This window comes from Momordica charantia (genome assembly GCF_013281855.1).
Source record: "Momordica charantia cultivar OHB3-1 chromosome 3 unlocalized genomic scaffold, Mcharantia_2.0 BLBB01000003.1, whole genome shotgun sequence".
Taxonomy (NCBI): Eukaryota; Viridiplantae; Streptophyta; class Magnoliopsida; order Cucurbitales; family Cucurbitaceae; genus Momordica; species Momordica charantia.
The window spans coordinates 15,112,336-15,137,169 of record NW_028275161.1 but is presented as its reverse complement, the minus strand read 5'-3'; the positions used below and the strand labels follow the sequence as shown (position 1 = coordinate 15,137,169).

General features: G+C 30.1%; 1 protein-coding gene, 1 long non-coding RNA gene and 1 pseudogene across 9 annotated transcripts; 1 reads left to right on the top strand and 2 right to left on the bottom strand.

Moving 5' to 3' along the window:
• Positions 1-209: 209 nt before the first annotated feature.
• On the top strand, positions 210-3,882 carry LOC111020526 (alpha carbonic anhydrase 7-like). The gene is made up of 6 exons (XM_022297221.2): positions 210-345; positions 703-920; positions 1,332-1,541; positions 1,640-1,807; positions 3,042-3,095; positions 3,719-3,882. Exons 1-6 carry the CDS (start codon positions 273-275, stop codon positions 3,800-3,802), a joined length of 807 nt encoding a protein of 268 aa, XP_022152913.1. The 5' UTR covers positions 210-272; the 3' UTR covers positions 3,803-3,882.
• Positions 3,883-7,756: 3,874 nt separating this feature from the next.
• LOC148212452 (alpha carbonic anhydrase 7-like) lies at positions 7,757-11,757 on the bottom strand (annotated as a pseudogene). Its single transcript, XR_015789836.1, has 6 exons — positions 11,622-11,757; positions 10,611-10,828; positions 10,054-10,263; positions 9,286-9,449; positions 9,113-9,166; positions 7,757-8,024 (listed from the first exon to the last, which is right to left on the bottom strand). The product of XR_015789836.1 is annotated as an alpha carbonic anhydrase 7-like (transcript).
• Positions 11,758-15,420: 3,663 nt separating this feature from the next.
• On the bottom strand, positions 15,421-18,072 carry LOC111020538 (uncharacterized). Of its 7 annotated transcripts, XR_015789653.1 has the most exons (5): positions 17,850-18,072; positions 17,215-17,309; positions 17,075-17,116; positions 16,624-16,799; positions 15,604-16,279 (listed from the first exon to the last, which is right to left on the bottom strand). It is a non-coding gene; the product is annotated as an uncharacterized LOC111020538 (long non-coding RNA). The 7 variants fall into 7 exon arrangements; XR_015789651.1 differs by adding an exon at positions 15,421-15,593 and having other exon boundaries at positions 15,896-16,279; positions 16,624-17,309; XR_015789656.1 differs by adding an exon at positions 15,421-15,593 and having other exon boundaries at positions 16,225-16,279; positions 16,624-17,309.
• Positions 18,073-24,834: the final 6,762 nt, after the last annotated feature.

The following is a 24,834-nucleotide window of genomic DNA, read 5'->3' as shown; positions in this document are numbered from 1 at the left end:
TTTTTTGCTTTTAATACTCAATGATTATAAATTAATGCCCTTTTATTCTTCTGTGTCGAAAAGTTCATCTTTTCTTCCCAATATTTTCAAACTTGTTCGCTGGAAAGCACAGTAGTTGAAGAAAATCAGAAGCTTCGGTTTCTTCCATTCACATTATAACTTCAAGTTATAAATATATACCATAATATAAACCTCCTCAAACAATAATCGTATTAAATAAATATCACACAAATTATATTAGAGATAGATCAGAGAGATCAGATAATTAGGAGATGGGGAAGCTCTTGTGCTCTTTCTTCTTTTGCATTCTTTTGCTTTCATTTAAGGCAGCATCCCAAGAAGTTGGTGAGAGATTCAAATTACAAACTGGGTGTTTTTTTTCCTGTTAAATATGTGTTTTAGTCCCTAAAATTTGAATATTTTTTAAATTTAGTCCTCATTGTACGTTCATTTTAGCTTATTTTGTGCGCGAATGCGAGGTACGATTCGACTATAAACTTAGATAAAATGATACGTTGTGAGTTGAGAAGGAAGTAGGCCAGCTAATTTATTTATAAGGAGTTGACAAAAAAAATCGTTTTCCCTCTATTAGGTTGGCCTAATTCATGAATTTTAAAATTTTTTAGCCCTAAACCATGCATTTAGCCCTTTCTTCTTCATGATGATCATGTTTTTGATATGTTTATGATTGATTATATGCAGATGATGAAAGAGAGTTTGATTATGAGAGAGATGGGGAGAAAGGACCATCTCATTGGGGAGAGCTTAAAGCAGAATGGCACAAATGCAAGGCTGGATCGATGCAATCTCCAATAGATTTATATCATCAAAGAGTTGAAGTTATTTCCCATTTGGGAGACCTCAAAACAAACTACATACCCTCCAATGCCACTATCAAGAATAGAGGCCATGATATTATGGTAATTAATCTTTTTCCAAGCTATCTTAAATCATTATTACTATTATTAACTTTTTTATGACCCGAAATCAATAGCTCTTTAGCTTTAACCTTATAATCGGTGACATTTGCGCCCTTCTCAAGGTCCGAACTCAGAAGACATCAAGAATTTTTGATATTAAACTCATTCAATGTTAGAACACAAGACCCCTGATAGTTGGTGATACCGACAAGGCCTCGTGACCTTGTCAACAGACCGTCCCTTGGGGACATCCTAAATCATTTATTAATACCCAAAATAATGTCAATCTTTTTCTCTGTCACTTGGATCACATAAATCAAATTAATATCAGGAAAGTATTGAAAATTTATTTGAATGATTGGATTTACCATATATATAGACATTTTAATTTTGTGTGGATGAGATTTGCAGATGAAATGGGTAGATGGAGGTGGATACATGGAAATGAATGGAACTCAATATAAACTAAAACAATGTCATTGGCATTCACCTTCTGAGCACACCATTGATGGCAAAAACTTTGATCTTGAAGCTCATTTGGTCCATGAAAGCTCAACTGGCATCATTTCTGCAATTGGAATCTTGTATCAGATTGGGGAGCCTGATTATTTCTTATCAACTGTGAGTTTAATTTAATTCAATTCATAATGACCTGTTAATGATCTAATGGTTTCAATTCAATTCACATGATTTTAATTAATTTTAATTTGTTCGGTTAGATGAAAGATCATTTAGAAGTTATATCTGACACTCATGAAGAAGAGAGAGCGATTGGAATAATTGATCCAACTCTGCTAAAGATAGGCAGCAAACAATATTACAGATATATTGGATCTCTTACGGTTCCTCCATGCACTGAAAATGTAATTTGGACAATGATATATGAGGTATGTTTCTCTAGTAACGCAGTTTAAGAACTTCGATATATATTTATTTAGTCAAAGGGTTGTGTGGTGGGAGATCATACCATCGACCTTTACAATGTTAATAGGTGTCATAAGTTATGCTCGAATCGACCGAACCTTCATAGATCGAACCCGTGCAATATTTAATTTCTTTTCTCTATTTCATATTAGTACTTTACCTGCGTTCCTAAAAATTAATAATCAATCTCATATGAGAGGGTGGAAAGGTAAATTTAAAACATTGACTCTCTTTAATAACTATTTAGTTACTAAGTATAGCTCAGTGATAATTAGCATGTACTCTTTGCCTCGCCATCCTACATATCTCCAAATTGTTGTATTAAAAAAAAAATAGTTTCCATTTTATTTTTATAATATTAAGCTTCATTTATTCACAATTTATTTATTTTGTTACACCCTGCATTTAAGGGAAAATATACTAAATGATATAAAAAATATATGTACTTGTAAAAGTATCATTATTTTTATTTTTTTAAAAAAATGTAACAAAAGTGACTTTTGGTTGGTCTCATCACATTGTATAAGTTTGCCATTTATGTCATTTTTATAACTTTTTGTAGTATTTTTGTATTCCCTCTATTTCGAAATCTTAATCAAAATCTGGAAAAGTAAAAAGGTAATATTTATAAAAGGAAAAAAAATAAAACAAAGAAATTTGGAGTAATTAAAAAGACTTACTTTTTTAAATTAAAATTATTATCAAATGAAGTTTTAACTTTTTGTTACAAATAACATTTTAACTCAGAGAAATTGAAAATCTTTTATGTATTTCAAAATATATCACATGTTTTTTAAATTTTTAAATATAGCAAAAATTTTCACTTAGTTATATATTAGACACTCATATGTAGTATATCAGATGTATATCACATATATATTGCAAGTATATCAGACACTCATATCAGTAGTATATTACGTACATATATTAGTAGTAAGACATATTAAAGATATATTATAAATAAATATTATTTGAGTAAAGTTATTTTAAAATTGGACTTCCATTTTCTTTTTTATAAAACTACAATTTTGAAAAAACTAAATATGATTTCTATTTTGATAATTTTACTAAATATTTTTGACGCAGCAGTTGTCGTTTTTAACTTATTATTATAACTCATCTACTTATACTCCACGAGTCTATGATAGGTATGAAGCATGCAAATAATTACTTACTAAATTGATCTTGATTCACCAGGTGAGAACTGTTACAGAAGAACAAGTGAAATCACTTCGAGTGGCTGTTCATGATGTAAGTAATTAATTAGAACTATATATATATATATATAATAATGAAAATGCCTTCATCTTAAACATAATTTATCATAGTGATGATTACTTAAAAGGTATTGCTTGATATTCATATTACTTTTAGATCTTAGACCTTAATTTATTTTTGCTGTATATTTCAGCTATCTTGTTACATTTTTTAATTCTCAGAATAATTATTTTAAAAAAATATTTTTAATTCAAAAATTTTTTTAGTAGAACATGTGAGGGTGGGGAATCGAATTCACAACCTCATGTTGGAGATGTATGTCAAATACTGTTGAGCTATGCTTGCTTTGCTTAAAACTCAATTCTTTTGTTTTAAAAATTCACTCCAAAATTTAAAATAAGATATTTTGAGGAGTAGATTACCATCCAAAATTTTCTTTTCAGTGAATGATCGTAATTTTAAAAGACAAAAAAACTAAAAATAGAATATGGTCTAAACCTTATCGAAACTAAGGTGGATATATATATAAATAGAATATGGTCTGAACCTCATCAAAACTGAGGTGGATTATATATATATATTATTGATATTCGTAAGTGTTTGGATCAATTTATTTTATATATTATTTATATATTAATTTTTACATGTGAATGCAGGACTCAGATACTAATGCGAGGCCATTGCAACCAATTTACAATCGAACCATGCAACTCCAAAGACCTAAAGAAAGTGAAAATTGACCCGAAGTGATATTAGGTTTAGATTTACTTCATAGAATATTTTGCATGAATATATATGCTATTATTTAAGCTGCCCTTGCCCATCCCAATTTGTAGTGTTTGTACTAATTCTTATTTTTTAATAATTTTTTCCCGTATGTTATATTTTTTAATTATATGTAGCTAATAAAAAAAAACGTCTTTCCTTAAGAACCAATTACAATGAATTTCTCCCATCTATTTGTAGGTGTTCGTTTCTTCATTTTGTGATTAGTACATCTCCGTTTCTTATAAAAAGAAAAAGAAAATCGACAATGGATTTTGGTACTCGGTAGTATTGCAATTATTAATGTCTAATTATAACAATCTTAGTTAGAAGGGGAGGTTAAGGGTTTAATAACTCTAGACACAAAAAAAAAAGCTTTAATTTCGATTTCTTTGAGTTGAAATCAATCCATTGTTATGATTTGATTATTGTCCAAAATTTTTAAGAACTTAAAAGTTTGAGATTTTCTTTGATTATATTAATTTAAAAGTAGGTAGGGACACGACTTAAACTTTGGATAGATATGGTGTAACTCTAGCTTATCCAAGCAAAGAGTTGTTCCTTTGCGAAAAAGAAAAAGAAAAAGAAAAACGAAAAGAAAAGAGTTGTTGACAGAAAACATTTGAATCAGTCTTTCAAATATCTTATTCAAAAGAAATTTATATAATATGGATCCCACAATTTCAATCACTTATTTGTTTATTTCTCCTTTGGAAAGGTAGACGTAGGTTTGGTTGGAAAATCTTTAAATACCAAAAAAAAAAAAAAAAAGAAAAAAAAGATTAAAACTCGTGTTAGGATAGGACATTAAATTCCCGCGTCTATGGGTTTGATGTTGACCTGAGGGATAAGTCGACATTTATATAGTATCGTAAAAAATTGAAAAAAAATCACTAATATATTGAGGAAAAGCGCCACTAGGCTTCACGTTGTAGATTCATTAAGGAAACATGTCGGGCCCTCCTCCACCCACAAAGTGGACAAACACATCAGGACAATGCCGAGCACATTGAAAGAATGATGCGGAGCGTAATGACAGAAAGGGAAGCTGAGTGCACCGTATGGATGCCCCCAACACGATTAGAGGTACTAACAAAACTCACCTAGTGGGCGTCTGTCTGCCGCCACCGCACCACTTTGCGCTAGTAGGGAATGACACGAAACATTGAGACGGGTCTTCACACCCCCAATTGGCTGTCCATCATTCTCCACAATTCTCTCCTTTCATATATAAGGAAAAAAAAAACAACCATAATTATGGTAAGCTGCAATGTTCCCTACACAAATTTTGTGAGGATTTGACACACACTCTCAAGTTTATCATTGAGATTATTGTCCTTTTATTCTTTTTGCTTTGCTCTCTACTTGAGTTCTAACTATTGAGTTTTAGCAAAATATGGAAGTTGTCCCACGTCGGAAGAGTACAAAGATGAAGTGTGCTCCAAGTGTTGGAAGAGTTGTCCCACATTGAAAAAGTACAAGAAGGGGATGTGTTCCAATTACTATAAAAGGAGTTTAACTGAGTGATATTTGCTTTGAGAGAGTGTCTCGTGTAATTGGGATCGGGGAAAGACGTTAATTATTGTGTTTCTTTTTTTATTGTTTTCTTTAAATTAAAAAGATTTTTTGACACCAAGGATGTACAATGAATTGGAGGGTTGCAAGCGTGATACAAAAAAGTTTAGTTAAGAATATTTCTGTGAATGCAATTTTGATAGCAAAATAACTTTGGGAGAAGCTCGAAGAGTTGTATCAGGCAAATGATATCTCAAATCAATTGTACATAAAGAAGCAATTTTACACGCTACGAATGAAGTAAGATACGAAAATTTGAGATCATCTGAGTAAGCTCAATAGCATCATATTTGAGCTGGATCGAGGCAATTGAAGTGAAGATAGATGACGAAGATAAGATATTCAGACTCATCTTGTCACTTCCACCTTCTTATGAACACATGAAGCCGATCTTGATGCATGATAAGGATACTGTGAATTTTGCTGAGGCTCCTAGTAAATTGTTGTAAGAGGAAAGAACGCTGAAAAGTGAAGGGTGTACTTCACATGAAGATTCATCACTGGTAGCTAGAAATTGGAAGAAGAAGAAAAACTTCGTGCACAAGAAAGCTTGATGCTGGGGATGCAAACAGTCTGAGCATATGAAGAAAGATTGTCCTAACAGAGTCGGTTTGTCAAAGGGCTCTACATTGGATGCTGACAGTGTTTCTCTCGTCTAGGGAGACGTGTTGGATCGGTATGACAACCCTAGAGGGGGAATAGGGTTAAACAAAACTTTAATAAACTTTTTAATACGATAAACCCAATTTAAATAAATAAGTAAACTTTTTACAGATAAATAATTTTATCTCAAGTAGAGATGCAAGTACCGTAATTAATTTTACCACCCAAATAATTATCAAGTAATTGAACGAAAAAGTAGGAATTAAAAGTCACAATAAATTCTAACAATTAATTTTATGCAATTTATGACAACTAGTTCAATATCACGTCAATGCACCTAATAAAAATATTGATTTTATTTATTACAAAATAATTATTTAACTAAATTAACATGTGCTTTAAAATTTTTTTATTTACTGAATTCTTTTTCTTTTTTAAAATGATATCTAACTATACAATATGAATCAAATCCACCATCAATACGATATCTTATTAAATTTTAAATTAGTTTATGTATTAACTTGTTTCACATTTTTGAACTATTTTCTTGTTTATTATTATTAAATTTCTTAATTATTTTCTTATTTTTATTAACATAAAACTTTCAAATTGGAAATAAATTGAACGCACAACTTTTATAGTGGGAGTGAATGAAAAAATTATAAATTTTTTGACATTCCAAACTTTTCATAAATAAGTTTAAGTTACATTATTTTATTTTTAATATAACAATTTTTTATATTCTCATTTTGAAAAAAATTCTTTTATCTAATCTAGGCTCTTTATTTTTTTAACTACACATTTTTTTTCCAATCAAAATTATAAAGATTTTTCCAACATAATTTTTTAATGTCATATATTAAAATTTTCAACTTCAATAAAGAAAAATTATTTTAATTATTTGATTTCATATTATAATTATACTTACTATCTGAAAATTCTTTTAACTTCTAGGTGAGTGAAATGAAAAAAAAAATGTATTCTAACTTTCTAGATTACTTACCGATTATATTATATTGATAATTGATTAGTAATTAATTTACTATTTATAATTAATTAAAAATTTTGTAAGACATGATATTATTTTCAAAAAATAAGATAAGTTTGTAATTATGATATATAAATTATCGATTTTCCACCAAACATTTTAAATAAAAAATACATTAATTATAAAAGAAAAAAAAACAAAAAAAAAACATCTAATAATCTAGGTATAAACTCATTCTTTAAAATAATTTTCTCATTTGATAATTGATTGACTAATACTATTATTCAATGTAGTAGAATTTTAGAACGTCACTTGCATCACATGAAATCAATCCAAGTATCGCAAAAAAAAAAAAAAAAGAAAGAGAGAAAAATATTGGCACTGCGATCAACAAACAAATGAAATTATTATAACTACATAAAAAATCAAGAATTTTGACATAAACAACTGCGAGGCTTCGGTCACTCATATCATCAAGTCACCAATTTTCTTAATAGGGTATGCTTGTAGGAATATATTATACTTTCAACATCATGATTGTACTCTAGGATCACCATTGCAGATAGAAAAATCATCGCTCAAGCAGAATACATCTACGTTTCATCATAAGTGGAATTGAAACGACACGGTCTAGGATCCGAGATATAGATCGAACATGCTCCCTTGAAACTTGAATATGTCACCAACATCTTAATATATGTTTCAAGATTGAAGAATGATTTGAGAGCACTGAAAAAAGAGAATGAATGGAGAAGTGTATACCTTAGAGTACAATAACCATTTCATAATAAACACATACAATTAATGCTTTTATTACAACACTTTTTTAATTATTGAGTACCATATAAATATCATAACATATCTAACAAAGATAAAGTAAAAACATGCATAATAGCCATGATATTCGAAACAGAAAACTTTGAAGAAATATGTGTATAGGACCATCAATTATCCTCCTCGCGTGATTTAAATTGAAGTTTAATCTCTCGATTGTTGAGAGGCTGTAAAGGTCTGGCATTAGTGTTTGAATCCTGTGTATATAAACAAATTTTATTTTAAAGTATAAACAAAAATAAATAGCATATGTAGGCACAACAACACTGAGATAATTACTATGGTAAGTAAGAAAGATTATATCTCTAACTCATACATGGTCTTTTAAATATAGTTTAAAAACATCAACTGAGCAATGATTCGATTAGTTTAGACATATATAATCGATCAAAATATGAGAAATCTGAATCTCCACTCTATAAGTTGAACTAGAAAAAATATTTAATTAACTAAACAATATAATTTACGTACCAAGACCTGAGATAAATATAATTAATCACTTGTACCTTTTTGATGATAATATATATTTTTTGTTTACCTTTTTTTTTTTTTAATCTTTATAACCAATCTTATAATATCTACTCATACTTATATTTTCTTTGCTTCATTTTTCACTATTTGAAAATAAATTTAAAATTTTAACCAAATTTTGGAAAAAAAGGGTCCTTGAAACTACATATTTTAGCTCTTAAGTATGATTTTGAAAGAAGACTTTAAAAAAAATAGTAAATAAGTATAATTTTCAAAAAGAAAAATCGAAAGTAAATATAAATAATGTGAGTCATCAGTGTGAGATTCGAACTCATGACTTCTTTGTTAGAGACAGATGAAGCTCATGTTGGCAAATATATAAAGTTAGTTAATACTTAAAAAGCATAACATATTTTAAAAAATAATTTTATGGCTTAACTAAAATTTTATTTTATTTTTTAATTCCAACATAAACTTAACTCAACGATAATTGACACTTGTATTTAATCTAGAGGTCATGAGTTTGAATCCACACCTCCGTTTATTGTATTAAAAAAACATCTTTTTTTTTATTTTTGTTTTTCTCAAAGTAACTTAGTCACATACCTATGTGATTAACTCAGATATGATTAGTTATAATCATATAAACTATTAACATCCCTGTAATAATTGATTTACATATTGTGATATTTGTAATTATTTTTAGCTATTATTTTTGTAATATTTTATCTTAATTATGTTAGATTTTTAACTACCTCAAACTAATAAAGTAAAAGCCTCATCAAACGGGCTCTTAGATAACTTTTGCACTTACATCGTGAACAGCAACACGAAGCAACTCCACTTGTTTGGGTGCAACAGTCCAAACCTAAAAAACGCAAAATGGAAATTAAAATTTAAAACCCAAAGCAAAAATATAATTTTGAGAATAATTAATTAGGAAAGCAAATGAATAAGATATAGAGGTTTAATTTAAGTGAAAAATACCTTTCTGACAATAGTCCAAATCACATTTTGAGTACATGGAGGAATCGTAAGAGAGCCCATATACCTATAATACAGACCTCTTTGCATCTTTAACAATGATGGATCAATTACATTCAATACCTTTCTTTGTTCGTATCTGAAATTTCTTCCAAATGTTCCTTTATCTAACAAAAAAAAAAAAGAGATAAACAAATGGTGAGGAAAAAGTTTTAAATTTAGAGCGTATTAATTGTATTTTATTATACCTAGTAAAGATTAACTCCTCTTAAAAGATCGAAGTTTTGAATCTTTACCCATACTTGAATGGTAATATCGTATTTATATAAACATTTAATTTTGCAAGAGAAAATAGACATGCTCTTTTTTAAATAATTTTGTTGATCACATACCACTATTTATTTTTTATTATTACTATTTTTTGAAATCCGTGTGTTTGGGTTAGCTTGCGTGCACCTCGACTAACCATGGGCCAACCGCCTGACCCTACTACATTTGGTTGACAAGGTAACTTGTAGGATATTAAATCTTAGGTAGGTGACCACTATGGTTTGAATTTATTCCCTTTAAGTCTTATATTTTACAAGTCACTACTACACAACTTTTTCGTCTTCATTTTAAAGAAAGAGTTGCCGCAACGGTAGTTTTGAAACAAGTTTTGAAGTTTTAAAGGTAAAAATAAAATTCTTGAAACTTTAGGGTGTTATTGAAACTATTAAAAACAAAACCCTAATTTTGTTTGTGTTGAGAGGTTTTGAATTTGATACTTACTGTGGACAAGAAATAGTCAGGTTTTCCAGTGTCATAGACAATTCCAATAACAGCAACACCTCCAGATAGACTTTGGTGCACCAAATGAGCTTCTAAAGCAAATATTCTGCCATTGATAGTGTGCTCAGAAGGTGAGTGCCAATGGCACTGTTTAAGAAAATATTGAGTTCCATTCACTTCGATATGTCCAGCTCCATCATCCCATTTCAGCTGCACACCATAAAAAACATAGGATAAATATAATTTAGTCCCGAACAAGAACGACTATATATCACTTTTTAACTAAAGATATTGTACAAATCTTAGCTCAATTGGTTAAAGAACCTATCTCTAACCAAAAGGTCGTGAGTTCGAATTACAACCCTCACAAAGTTATACTAAAAAAAAAAAAAACTAAAGTCTCACGGTTTTGCTTTTGGTTTCACCAAAAGGAGATAATTGTCCATGAATCACTCCCTTCCCTATAGTCAATGTGGGATATGAAAACGTCGTATGAATATTGTTATATGAATGAAACTTAGGTAATAAATAGCGGGGAATTATATGCCTATGTATACCATTATATCATGGCCTCTGTTTTTGAGTGTTGCATTGGAAGGCTTATAGTAGATTTTGAGGTCTCGAAAATGGGGTACAATTCGAACTCTCTTGTTCAAAAGATCAATAGGAGATTGCATGGATCCATTTTTACAGTTATGCCATTCTTGTTTAAGATCTCCCCAACCGGCAGGTCCTTTCATTCCATCTTCGTCATAATCAAACTCTCTCTCATTGTCTGAATGAACATTAAAACAAGTCAATTTTATACTAAAAAAAAATACTATACCTCTCATTATTGTGTGATTTAAAATAAAATGAGAACAGTTAATATAATTGGAATTTTTTAAAACGTAATCGTAACTAGTTACGGACGTGAACGTTGACTCAACTAGCCCATGCATTACTTACCTCTCTCTAATGGGAGGTCCGAAAACAAGAAGAAAGAAAGAAAAGAAAAAACAATGGAACTAGTCAAAGACAATGCTAAATAGTTAAAAAAAACCAACTAAAAACTCATAGTAATCGAAATACTCAGTTAATATGAATATAGCTCGACGGTAATTGACATATACTTCTTTTATTTGAGTTCAGAAGTTTGAACCGTGATATCTCCAATTGGTTGTATTAAAAAAAGAGATAATAATTATAAATAAATAATCGAAATACTCAGATTTTTTTAATTTAAAATTAAAAGCAATCCATCAACATTTATTTGGTGAAACTAACTAATCAATTTGATTGCTTTCTTACGTTGGCTTACATTTCTAATCATTCAGGTGTTGGTCTTTCTAAAAAAATATGTTTATTTGTTCTCAATTTCTTTAATTGGTAATTTATGTTTAAGATATTCTTAAAATCAAAAAGTATGTTTTTAAAAGGATGAAAGACAAAGATGAAGAAAATTATAGAAGAAAGAAGCAAAAATTTTCAAATTAAAAAACGAAATCGTTATCCAACGATACTGAAATAAAAGAAATGAACACAACTTAAATCGAAGCAATAGACATGACTAATCAATAGTTTCCTACCGACTTCTTGAGACAACACAGGCCACGAAACGAAACAAAAGGCACAGAAGAACGAGAAAAACAACGCCCGATGGAAAGAGAACTTCCTCTTCATCTTAAAAAACTTTGATTTCTTCTTAATTATTTCTTTCTATAACTAATCTAATGCAAGCTAATTGTGGCATATGGAGGTTTGAGAACCACTATTTATACAAATCTTAAGCTTAGGAGTCTTTTCCACCATTTTCATATGTTATATTTAAAGTTTTAAATGTCCACGTCTCAATTTTATGAAAATATTAAAAATTTACCCAACTCATTAATTTAAGCTTTTTGGTTAAGTGATGTAATATTCATTCTTCAGATGGTATGGAGGAGGAGGAGGAGGGAGAGATCCTATGTTTGAACCTCTGCATTGTCGTTTCCTCCCCATTAAATGGAAAAAATGTAACAAATATTTAAATTAACAAATAAATATTTCACACTCTTTTTAAATAAGTTAAAATTTATTAATGCCAAACCGAGCATAGCTCAAATGATTAAGACACCTATCTCTAACAAAGAGGTCATGAGTTTGAAACTCCATCTCCACTTGTTTTATAAGAAAAAAAAGTTAATGCTAACAATATATATACATGTGTGTGTGTATATATATATATTATATTTTGTCAATTTTTCTTTTTATTTTTAGGAAATATCGATTCACCTCTTTGAACATATATAAATGTCGAAAGAAATGTTACCATGTCAGGACAGAAATTTAATAGTTTGTTAGGTTTGGGAAAAAAATCAAAGGCAATGAATTCTTGGCAAGTACACATCACGTACATGATTAATAATGGACACTACAAACAAATTAAAAAGCTGGCGAAGGGTCTTTGGTTGTTCATATTTAATATATATTCATAAAGTCGTCGATCCATAATAAGAGTTTAGTGACATTAACATTAACTCTAACTTGTATTAAAAAAAAAACATTAACTATAACTTGGTTTGTGAATTTTGATTGAATGACTTATAACTTATAAGTTATAATAATGTCAAAATAAGCCTAATTTAACAGTAATTGACATATATTTTTAACAAGAGGTTGTGAGTTCGATCTCTCATCCCTCATGTTATATTTTAAAAAAATAATTATTATAATAATTCTATCGCATAAATATCAAACTCAGGATCACTTGTTTTCATCTGATCATACACTGCTGAATCACCAGTATCCAGATCCAAAAACTTGCTTTCAGATCTAGTTGTAGCTTAAGGTGTCGTAACTGGTCATTATTATAAGAAATACAATTTTCAATTACTTTTTAGAAACAAATTAAGTAGGAGAATATGAATTAAGAAAACTAGGATTTTATTATTATTATTATTATTGTTTTTTATAATAGACGAGACATAGTTCAAAATATGTATATTTTTAAAAGAAAAAAGAAAACATAGTTTTAAATACGGTTAACTTATAGCTTTTTTTTAGTGTAACAAATTGTGGGTACGAGAATTTGAATATCAAAATTTAAAGAAAAAGAGTAGATACAAATTACTATTGGGCAATATGTTTTTTAGTACAACAATTTGGACAATTATTGAGCAATGTTCATGTTGACAACAACTTATATATAATCAATCAGAGTCCGAACAAGAAATTGATGCTCGGATGGCCTAACATTATGCTAAAATCTTCTAATGATATTTTAAAAGAAACTATGTCAATCCAAATTCCGTTTCTCGTTTTGAGATTAATATGTGTTTTGCAGTATTTACATATTTGTTTTTAAAATTGTTACCGTATTCTCTAATCTAAACGGTGGAAATTCTGAAAACAACATTTTTATATTTGTAATGTTTCATTTTTATCTCTTCCCATTCATGGCTTGATCAAGGATTTTCTTAAGGAGACTTTCTTCCCACCTTTAATTAATTAACAAGGAGCCGCAACATCCTATGATCCAAGGGTGTGTGATCCATTTTATGGTTCATTTGGTTGGAAAGGAACAATAGACTCTTGTTAATTCCTCAAAATAATGCTCTCAGACTTGGAGGATATAAAGATTTAGCCTCATTGTGGTCCTTCAAATCCAATTTCTTTTGTAATTACAATATGACCACTATTTCTCTTAATTTGGATGCTTTCATCTAGCCTCTCCTTTTGTGACTTTTGTATGGTTCTCACATACTTTCTAATGAAATGGTTCGATATCTTTAAAAAAAAAATAGAATTATATTAAAAAAGATTAAAAACTTTAATAGATGTTATAAACTTTTATATATATATATATATATATTATAAAATTGTAAAATTATAATTATACAACATTTATAACAAAAATGTTAACAAACTAGTTAATATTATTTTAGATTAAACTATTTAGTTGGTAACTATTACCGGTTTACAAATATATTACTAAACATACGTTGAACAATTTTTTAAATCGAAATTCAATTTCTAAATATGCTACTAAATATATATTTGAAACACTGAAAACAAATAATACAACTCTATTTTCATTAAATCTCTTGTTTTCAAATTTTGGTTTTTTTAGTACCAACCAACCGCATCAAAACCTTTTCATGCATATCTTTCTAAAATAAGATGAATCAGGTCAATTATTAAATCCTTTAAAAATTGATTTGTCAAATTAATGATTAAATGACTCATTAATTAGCCATTGGTTGATAATTAAGAACTTTGAATAATAGTTTTTCAAAAAAAAAAAAAAAGCTTTGAATTATATATCTTGCAGTCAATGACACATTAATTAGCCGGGATCGTTCTTTTGTTCTAAAGAGGAACTCGAAACTATAATTTTTTTAGTGTATGTTTAGCCAAATTTATTTGGGGTGGTATGATTATATTATTGGACTCTATACAGTGAGTATGGATCTGTCGCATTAATAGAAGTCGTTCATCTAGATGTAAAGTACGGAAGATTTTGCTTGAGTCGGCTGCCACTATTTTTCATATTTGGAGAGAATGTAATTCCAAATTGCCTCTTAATTCAAAAGCTTTCTTTCTGTAGGTATGTTCCTTACATACTTCTTTGAATGAAATGGTTTCGGTTTCTCTTAAAAAAAGAAAAAAGAACTACTTCTTGTCGTGCTCCAGCTATCTTACATATTGTTAAAAGCGATTATGTCTACTACGCTCATGCCACTAGTCTATGGGATAGCATTTGTTCTAGCTCTCATTGATTGATAGGGTTTCCTAGAAGATTTATTTGCATAAACGAGTTGTTTGTTTTGCTTATGATGTGGTAATGTGTTTCTTTTGTTATTTATCTACTTTAGTTGATTTTTTTTTTGGTGAATCACTAGTAGAAATTCGGTTTATCGTGACGTTTTTTTAATGTCACAAAAATCTTTTGTGACGTTTTTAACACCGTCAGATATACGTCCATCACGAAAGGTATACGAGACGTTTAAAAAACATCACAAAAATTAGCACACGTGACGGTTAATTATCGTCATGAAAGACACGGACTTTCACGACGTCATAAAACGTCATGAAAAATGATTTCGTGACGGTGATACAAGGTCACGGAAAGACCTTGAACAGGGGAGGAGAGGTCACGTGACATCCTTTCGTGGCGTTGTTTAAACGTCAAAAAAAGAATATTTCGTGATGCTCGATAATTGTCCTCAAAAATATTTTTGTGACGGTTTACAAACGTCACTAATGATTTCATTTGAGATGATCAAAAAAGAGTCATAGAAAATTATTTAATTTTGATTGCAGATGTCGCGTAATAGAAATATCATATAGTCAAATTGTCGATCGAACACGCAAATATATTAATTTAGATAACAAAGTTGAACTATATTAAACATGAACACGGAAGCTAATATATTAATTTAGAATATACTAGTATTCTCAAACACAAATTACAAAATTACAGAATTAAACATGTTCCCTACACACCAACCCCGACAACGAAGCTCATCCATCAATTAGTTGCATTCCTAATTGTCGATGTCTTTGGGATTGTGAAAGACCTAATGAAAAAACAATACCCAAGTTAGATAAATGAATAACGAAAGATAGATAAGGTAAGAAAGTCACTTTCTAAAAAAAGTATCTATCTGTTAAAAATGGCAAAGGATCGTGACATTTGTAAATAACATTATTAAATAAACAAACTAGGAGCCTATCACAATAGTATTCTTTGCAAATATTATTCCAATGTCACAAAATTGATTAAACAAAAACCAACCTACGTACACTTCTTCTACATCCTTTAGTAATATTGCATAATATTTAAAAATTTAAAGAAGTATCATAATGATTGAAAACGTACATTAATCTTTTACAGCACTACAAATCATCAACATTCATAGTCTTCCTTATCAGCTTACTCGATAATCTGATAAAACAACCAACATAACAACCAAACAAAGATCCCAACCGAACAAGTGTGATTAGAACCTGACAACAAACACAAATGATTCTTTAAGCCAAATTTATCCATTGTTAGAGCAACTTTGCTTCACGAAACAAAAACATAAATTCACCAAATTGTTCATAATTTGAATGCTTCATAAATCTAAGCTTCATGTTTATCCATTATTATATGGAAGCAAAATGTAATCAATGCACAATAAGAAAGGAAGAAATGTATGACTAAACTGCAAGTTGTTATTTCTTTCTCTTATTCTTGAAGAAGATTATGCTTGTCCCAAACCTGCTAGAAGAAGAGCGTTATTAAATAATTTATTTGTGAAAAGTGTTCTTAGGCTGACAAATCAAACGTGAAGAAAAAAACAAAAAACTGCTTCCTCGTTGTCTAATTTAATCAATTTCAACTCAATTACATCTAACAGTAAAAAAAAATTAAACAATACAAATCAATCACTTTTGATATATTACAAATGAATATTATAAGGTCCAACTTCTGTTTCAATCTCAAAAACCTAAAAAACCAAAAGCCCACGATTAAAGTTCTGAAATCATAAGTATCTAGCAAAGACCAAAACAAGAAGGAGCCTATGAACAATTGCTAAGAAGGTCAAATCAAAATTGAAGTACCTGTAAAAATTTGCACAGACATTTATCGAACGCAAATAATTTTGTCAAAGGGCCACCTCCACAATGTTCCACAAAATCAGCAAACTTACCGTGCAAGGGTAAAGACTAACAAGGTAGTCTCAACTTTTCTAGCAACTCGACAGCAACCTTACCCCCAAAACTCAACAAGCCTGAATCTGGCATTGAAAATTCAACTACATAAGCTATCATGAACCTTGACAGCATTATCCAAAAACCTTTACTGGTACAAAGGTGAAAGTATAAGGACCAAAATAAACGTTTTGAAAGTAAAAAACCAAAATAAATAAAAGTCAAAACTACATGGTTTAAATTGGTATTTAAACCTTTTGTGGATTATTGAATGGTTGGTGATTTCGATCTCAATGTTCGCTCAAAGGTGGGACAAAGAAAAACAATGCAAAACTTGAGAGAAAAAGATATATGAGAGTACCATTGTAACATGTCGCCTTTAATATCCAAAGATCATGGAACTCTGATAAAATACAAATAAAAAATTAAAGCATCAATACAACATAGTTGACCATAGGCCACATAACTACTTTTATTTTTAGTTATGAGATGGAAGCTCACTTGCATTCGTAATCATCTTTACACACTACAACAAATTCTTGCCACAAATTATCTTCCTCCAGTCATGCCGCGTTTACTCAATTCTTAGTATAAATCTGTAAAGAAATTTGTAGAGATTCAGTTTAAATGCTTCAAGTTCTCAATTAACTAAAGAACAAAAAACACTTGAACCAAATCGTTTATCATTTACATTTAGATTACTTGAAGGAGAAAAAAACTTACAATGACTGTATAGCATCTTCCATCTATTAACATTCGTGGGTTCCATCTCAAAACCAATTGGCAATGAGAAGAGTAGTCCATGTTTATTAAAATCTGAATCCTATAAGCATCCATATCCAAAAAATGTAATTTTGGAATACATCACCGATAATGACCTCACAAAACTCAAAAAATTCCCAAAATTCCCAAAATGGGTTTTGAACAAAAATTGTGAGAAGTTATTTTTTCACCCACTATCCTTATCTTACATCATGTTTGCAAAAGCAAGAACTAGCTCAAAAACTCATAAAACGGAACAACTAAGCAAGATTCAAAATATTCCACAAACCCATCAAAGATCTTAGGTCTATCAGAAAGGGAAAACATAAAAATCCCCGAAATTTGCAACTAAAAATACAAAAGCAACATGATACCTCAAATTGAGAGAAGAATAAGAGAGATTCAACCAAGTGAGCGAGAAGCCGTGCGACCGCACATCTCGCAAGAGTAGGTTGTTGCACTGTCGGTGTGAGGCGCAGGTTGAGTAATGAGAGTGAGCGAGATGGTGATGGCTGGCGAATGGGGAGAGAAATGAGAGAGAAGGTAGTCGAATAGAGAGAGAAATCGTGTTGGGATGAAAACACAAGGGAGAGAGAAAGATAGGGTTTTAATTTCCTATTTCTTTCCTTTTTTTCTAATTTATAAATTCAAACAAAATTACTAATTTTTCTCTCAATATTTTCAATTTCCAAGTCTTAATTAAATATTTTTGGATTGAAGGAAAAAAAATTATCAACCATTTTGGAATATTGAAATATATAGATAAAATTAAAGAGTAAAAAGTAAAGATTTTCAATTGTCTATATTATTATTCATATCAAATTTTATTGTTTAAATATTTTTTCAAAATCTAGAAATTTAATTAACATAAACGAACCTGAACAAAATTAAAACTAAATAATTCAACTCAATGTATCTTGATAGCTCAACAGTGATGAGTTAGCATAATGACTTACACCTAACTCACACATGTAAGTGACGATAGCTTGGATCTTCGTGGGGATCGAGACGAACTACTGGAGATGGCCGAGACACATATTGATGTTTTTAAGTTTTATGAAATCTCGAAATTTTTGTGACCTCTCAAGTGATGTTAAAAAATCGTCATAAAGTGTACAAAATCTGCATCTATAAATATCTGCTGCATGTCTTGGCAGCATACAGCGTCCAGCGCCTGCGACCAGCGGCGGTGTACAGCGTCAGAGGTATTCGACCTGAACGACGTCGATCTTCAACAGCCGTGTTCGATCCTCACCGGCAGCGTACATCAGCGTTCACGTGGCGGACGATCGGGCGGCGCGTGGTTCTTCACAATGGAGGAAGGGCGGCGCGTGGTTCTTCACAATGGAGAAAGAGGGTAAAGAGATTTAGGACAAAGGAGAAAGGGTAATGATATTTCTTTAAGTTATTTATCTTCTTTTTTTTATTTTATTAAGTCAAGTAAATGATATTTCTTTTAATAATAATATAGTATTATATTTTTTTTTTACGGTTTTAATAGCGTTCCACGAAAGGTTTTATATATTTTTTTAGAGGCTTTTAATAACCTTCAATTAAAATTAAAAGTTTTTTTACGGATAAAAAAAACAAAAAAATTAAAGGTAAAAGGTTTTCAACATTTTCCGAAGCTTTTCGAGTCACCTTTAGTAAAATGAAAATTTTGGGTATTAAGTATATAGGTAAAATTACCAGAAAAATTGTAATTATTTGGCCCTCAATATTTAAATAATATTCTGAGTGCAAATTTCGAATAAATTTTAGACTTTTAGAGTTTCATGTTTTCATAATTTAAATTCCAACAAATTAACTTAAAATGTCTATAAGTTAATTTCTTTATTTTTTTCTCCAGTTTTGTAAATTACAAATTTCAAAAAAATTTACATTTTATTTTTCTTAAGATTTGCAATATCAAATTGCAATCCATTGTAATGAAAATGTAAGCATTATTTAAATCTTTTTGGATTGATGAAAAAAAATCCATGGAAAACTCACTTTATCACAAAAAGCAACTTTTAGTGAGTCACATAGTTTTCCAGTCTTATCTTCTTATCCTATCGTGACGATTCTAAAACGTCACAAAAAAATATTTCGTGACGTTTTCTACGCTTCATGAAGAGCCGCCAATCCGAAAAACTTCGTCTTTTCCTGCCAAAACGCCTCAAGTTTTTCATAACGTTTTTTAGATGTCACGAAAAATAAGTTTTGGTCAACTTATCGTGATGGATAAAATTCGTCATGAAAACACAACAATCCGGAACACTATGTCATTTCTCGCCAAAAGCGTGCCTCAAGTTTTTCGTGAAGGAAAAAAAAACGTCACGAAAGGCCAAAAATCTGGAACTCTCCGCTTTTTCCCTCAAAAAATGCGTTTTTTACCTTTCGTGACGTATTTAAACAATGTTGAACAGTATTTTATTGTTCACCACCATCACAAAATCCCAAAATTCTAGTAGTGAATCTTATTGATAAATTTTTTTAATATCTATTTTCTGTCTTAATTTCAAGTTATTATGAGATAGCTATTTTTCTTGCAATATACTTCCCCTTCTAAATGAAAAGTAAAATAAAAGAAAAGTGTTCACTACTAGAAATATGAGTTTTAAGGACAATTTAACTTAATTTACCAAAGTTATATAATTGTCATGGATGAAGGCATGAAGGAAAAGGAGAATGTGACAGTTGTTGAAAATTGTCATCAATACATTTAGAACTACAGTTATAAATTTTCACGAATATATCTTCTATCACATTTTTAAAATGTCACAAAAATCTATTTGATGACAATTTATAACTATCACTAAAACAATAAAAATTCGGTACTTCTATCAATGAAAATTGAATGACTACGGTTTATAATTGTCACCAAATGTTTTTTTAATGACAATTTATGATTGTCATAAATGTATTTTAACGACAGTCCAAAATTGACACAAAATATTTTTTTTATCACAATGTCAAGAAAATAGTAATAATGATTATTTATAATGTTACAAAAACTTTTATAGTTGTAGTTTTAACGGTCAATATTGACAAGTTTAAATGTCATAAAAATCTTTATAGTGACAAATTTTAATTGTCATGATTACCTTTATATTGACAATTTTAACTAGTACAAAAATAATCTTATATATATTACAGTTTTTCTTAAACATTCACCTTTTTCAAATGTTGCTCCCACAACTTACTTCATCAACAAAATAAAACGAGCAATTAAGAAAATATTAATATCAACTTCCACATTGCTTTCTAACTCCAACATGAATTACATTGGTGAAATATGTAATCACACAACTACCTTAAAAAACATTATGACGAATCAATGATATAGATAAAAATAACGATAATCGCATACATATAAGAATGTGAAATATACTCACTACAACAAATATCAATCCTATACAAATATCAAATATCAACCCACAACATATAAATTTGAAGGGATCAAATGTCAGTATATCTAACTAACATATATATGTTTCACGCACTAACCCAACATAGTCTATAAATAAATTAGTTGCAATCATAGTTTTTAATTTCTTTGGGTGCGTGAAATATGTAAAAAAGAAAATAATGTTCAGTTTGCTAAATGAATAAGAGAAAATTACTAAATAAGCTACAAATAGAAAAACGAAAATTAAAGAAAGTCACCTCTAAATGCATTCGTGGTCTACACGAAACCATAAGTAGAAACCATATTTGCATAAATATACATAACACTAAATGCTTTGGTTGATATAAGCAAAAGAAACTTGACCGTACCCAAATATCAAAACACACCAATTTTTTTGGGAGTGATTAGTGACTAGCAAACGTACTAGAGGAGGGATGGTGGGATGGTGGGGTGTGGAGTCACACATTTGCAATGGGAGGTGTTTTTAAGTAAAAAACGATTGTAAAACTCAATTATATAAGGAAGAATAGAAAAGCTTAAACTTATCTAATTTTGTTGGTGCTTAGAGGTTTTGAAACTTACTCCAGATGAGAAATGGTCACGTCGTCCAATGTTATTCCAATAACAGCAACACGGCCTCCATATAGGCTTTGGTGCCATATGAGCTTCTAAAGCAAATCTTCTGCCATTGATAGTGTGCTCAGAAGTTAGTGCCAATGACACTGTCTAAGAAAATATTGAATTCCATTCACTTCTATGTATCCAGCCCCATCATCCCATTTCAACTGCAAACCATAAGAAACATGGTTTTTAGTCCTGAACAAGAACTGTATATCACTTTTTAACTAAAGATATTGCACCCACTTTTTTTTTTTCCTTAGAGAAAGCGACTTGAGCATATTGTTAGTTTTATGAACTTCAATTATACTAAATGTTTTGATGATAACAAACTGGATTTATTAATAATTTTAGTGTTTCAGATTGTCCATAGGGTAGGGTTTGGAAAGATGAATTCAATGCTTGTCAAATCACTCAAATCGAAATTCAAACGAAAAAGTTATGGTCAAAACAAGTGGGTCAATCCTACGGGATGGATGACATGGACAAGTGGACCACTCAGAAGTTGACACGCGGAACATGCTTATACGTGACATCCAACAATCGAACAAATGAGAAGAAGAGTACATGTGGCGCTTTCAATCTCTGCAATTCAAATTCCCACAAATCTCTCAATTAATCTCTACAATCACTCAAATCTTCATAAATTTGATTTCAATTTCCACAAATTTGTCCCATTCTCCAAAATCCTATTTATTTCATTTTCTTACCTCACCTCTTAATCTACACCGTTCATCATTTGTTGCCTTAAATTCAACTGCCAAATTGTATGTACGAAATTCTATTTAAACCATCAAATTCATCCTCTTCTATACACCAATTATCAAAGCAAAAATCATTCTTTCTTCAAGTTATTGTGCTCTCAAATTTTCATTCTCCACAAAAAAAGTTGTCCATATTTTTTTGTGAGAGGTACATTAGAGTGTAGCTTTTTAGCTATTGCTTTAGTGTAAAATTTGTAAATCTATCTTAATGAGTACTTTTCATTTGTATCACTTATTTTACATTCTGGGTTTTGTATTAAGGCATGGGTACACCTTGGGTTGTGAGAAAACACAATTGGTTAGATCATGGACCAGTTAAAAGGATCGTGCGTTTCTCTTTAGCCTAGGACAAAAAGAGGGTCGACGGTTTGGTTCTCACTCGTTAGAGAGCTGACACAGTAAAATACACGAGAAGGAGTTTGGAGAATGGAGTAGGAATTTCCGAACCACTATAAAAATTCATGGTGTCATCTCTCTCTACTATTCATTTGTGCATCTAAGTTTCATTTTATTGTTATTTTATTGTTATTCTTGAACTTTTATTTTTAAAACTACAAGTTTGTAAGTAACCCTCTTCCCCCCCTAATGTTGCTATATCAATCCTACACATATCTCAACTAGAGCACTTTTTTTCTAAGAGAAAAAACAACTTTTTTTTTTTTTAAGATATTGCACCAACTTGAACATATCTCAAGTGGTTGAAGTACCTATCTCTGACCAAAATATCGTGAATTCGAATTCTAAACCTCACAAGTAAAAATATTGTTAAGGGTATCTATTTACGAAATTTATCAAGTTAAGCTTTTGAGTTGATTAGTGACTTAACACGGTATTAGCTGGAGGAGGAGTGTTAATTAAGGTATCTATTTTTTCATAACATATTAACTTAAACTTTTGGATTGAGAAGCAATTTAACATATATGAAACGTTGTTGACGATACTAAAACAAACTGTAATATTATTATTATATTATGCATACCATTATATCATGGCCTCTGTTCTTGAGAGTTGCATAGGGAGGCTTATAATGGATTTTGTGGTCCCAAAATGGGGTGCAAATTCCAACTCTCTTCTTCAACCATGGTTTTAAATATCCATCGACATGTCGATATGTCCATCAACTGTCCATGTATTCATGGGTTCGATATCGACTTAGGGGTAAATCGACATTTCCATAATATTACAAAAAAAAATCGATAAAATATAAAAAACATCAACAAAATTTCACTAATATAAACATAATATTAATATTAATCATTTTAAACTTGTTTAGAAATGGTTAGACATTATTTGTTAATTTAAATATATTTTTTTGAGTTTTTTATTTTTATAAATTTTCTAGAAATATCCATCGACATCGACATTTTATCGATATTTTCATCTACATTCCCATGAAATTGAGACCTCAACATTTCCATCGATATTGATATTTAAAACATTGTATTGAACAGATCAATAGGAGATTGCATCAATCCAGTTTTACAGTTATGCCATTCTTGTTTAAGATCTCTCCAACGGGCAGGTCCTTTCTGTTAGGATTGAAGACAAAACAATTGGAAAATAAGAAAACAATGGCAAAAAAAAAAAAAAAAAAAAAAATCAATGTCACAATTGGGCCTAAATACTCATCAAAGCCCATCACCATTAGGTTTAGGTTTTATACAACAAAAACATTTGAGACTTTGGCCGGTACAATTAAATTAGCCTGGCCGTGAGTTGGAAAGGGAAATAAGAAGGGAGTGGCGACTTGTGGTTTTTGGGTGGGTGGTGGGAGAGAAGAAAAAGGAGAATAAGGGTCTATAGAGCGTTGTCAGCAATCCGTTCTCTCGAGGTTATTGAGATTTTTCATTCTGTATTCCTAAGTAGCTATTTTCGTAGTGCTTAGAAACTAAGCAGTCATTGTTGTGGCATCTAGAGAACTTTGTAGAGCGTTTATGAGATTCATTGTATTTATCTCAATATCATAGTAGAATTCGTTGTCACGGAAAACTGGACGTAGCCCATAATGAACCATTTGCTTGTGTCGTTTATGTGCTTTCCCTATTTTTCTTGTATTATCGTAGTTGATTTAGTTTCACTGACGAAGGAAAGGGCAAATATTATTGGTAACTCATTTCTCCCAACACTTTCGTTCCATCTCTATCATAATCAAACTCTCTCTCATCGTCTATGAACATTAAAACAAGTAAATTTTATACTAAAAATGATACTAAACCTTCTATTATTGTGTGATTTAAAATAAAATGAGAACCGACAATGTAATTGGAATTTTGTAAAATCAAATAGTAAAACTAGTTATGACTATTATGATCTCATATTGAAAAGATAAAAGTCCCTAACAAATATTTATAATAAAAATAGCTACTCCCTCTCGTGGATTGATATGGAACCCATGAATATTGATATGATATCGAATCTAAAACGCTCAAACGAACATCCGATTTAAAAATGGGATCCAACCAAGATTGATGAATCAAAAGAGTCACGAGGGGTCCAGATTACTCATGTTTATATACTTTTTTAGTGCAATAAATTAGAATTAGAGATATGGGAGTTTAGACTTCCAACTCAAGAGAAGAAATATAT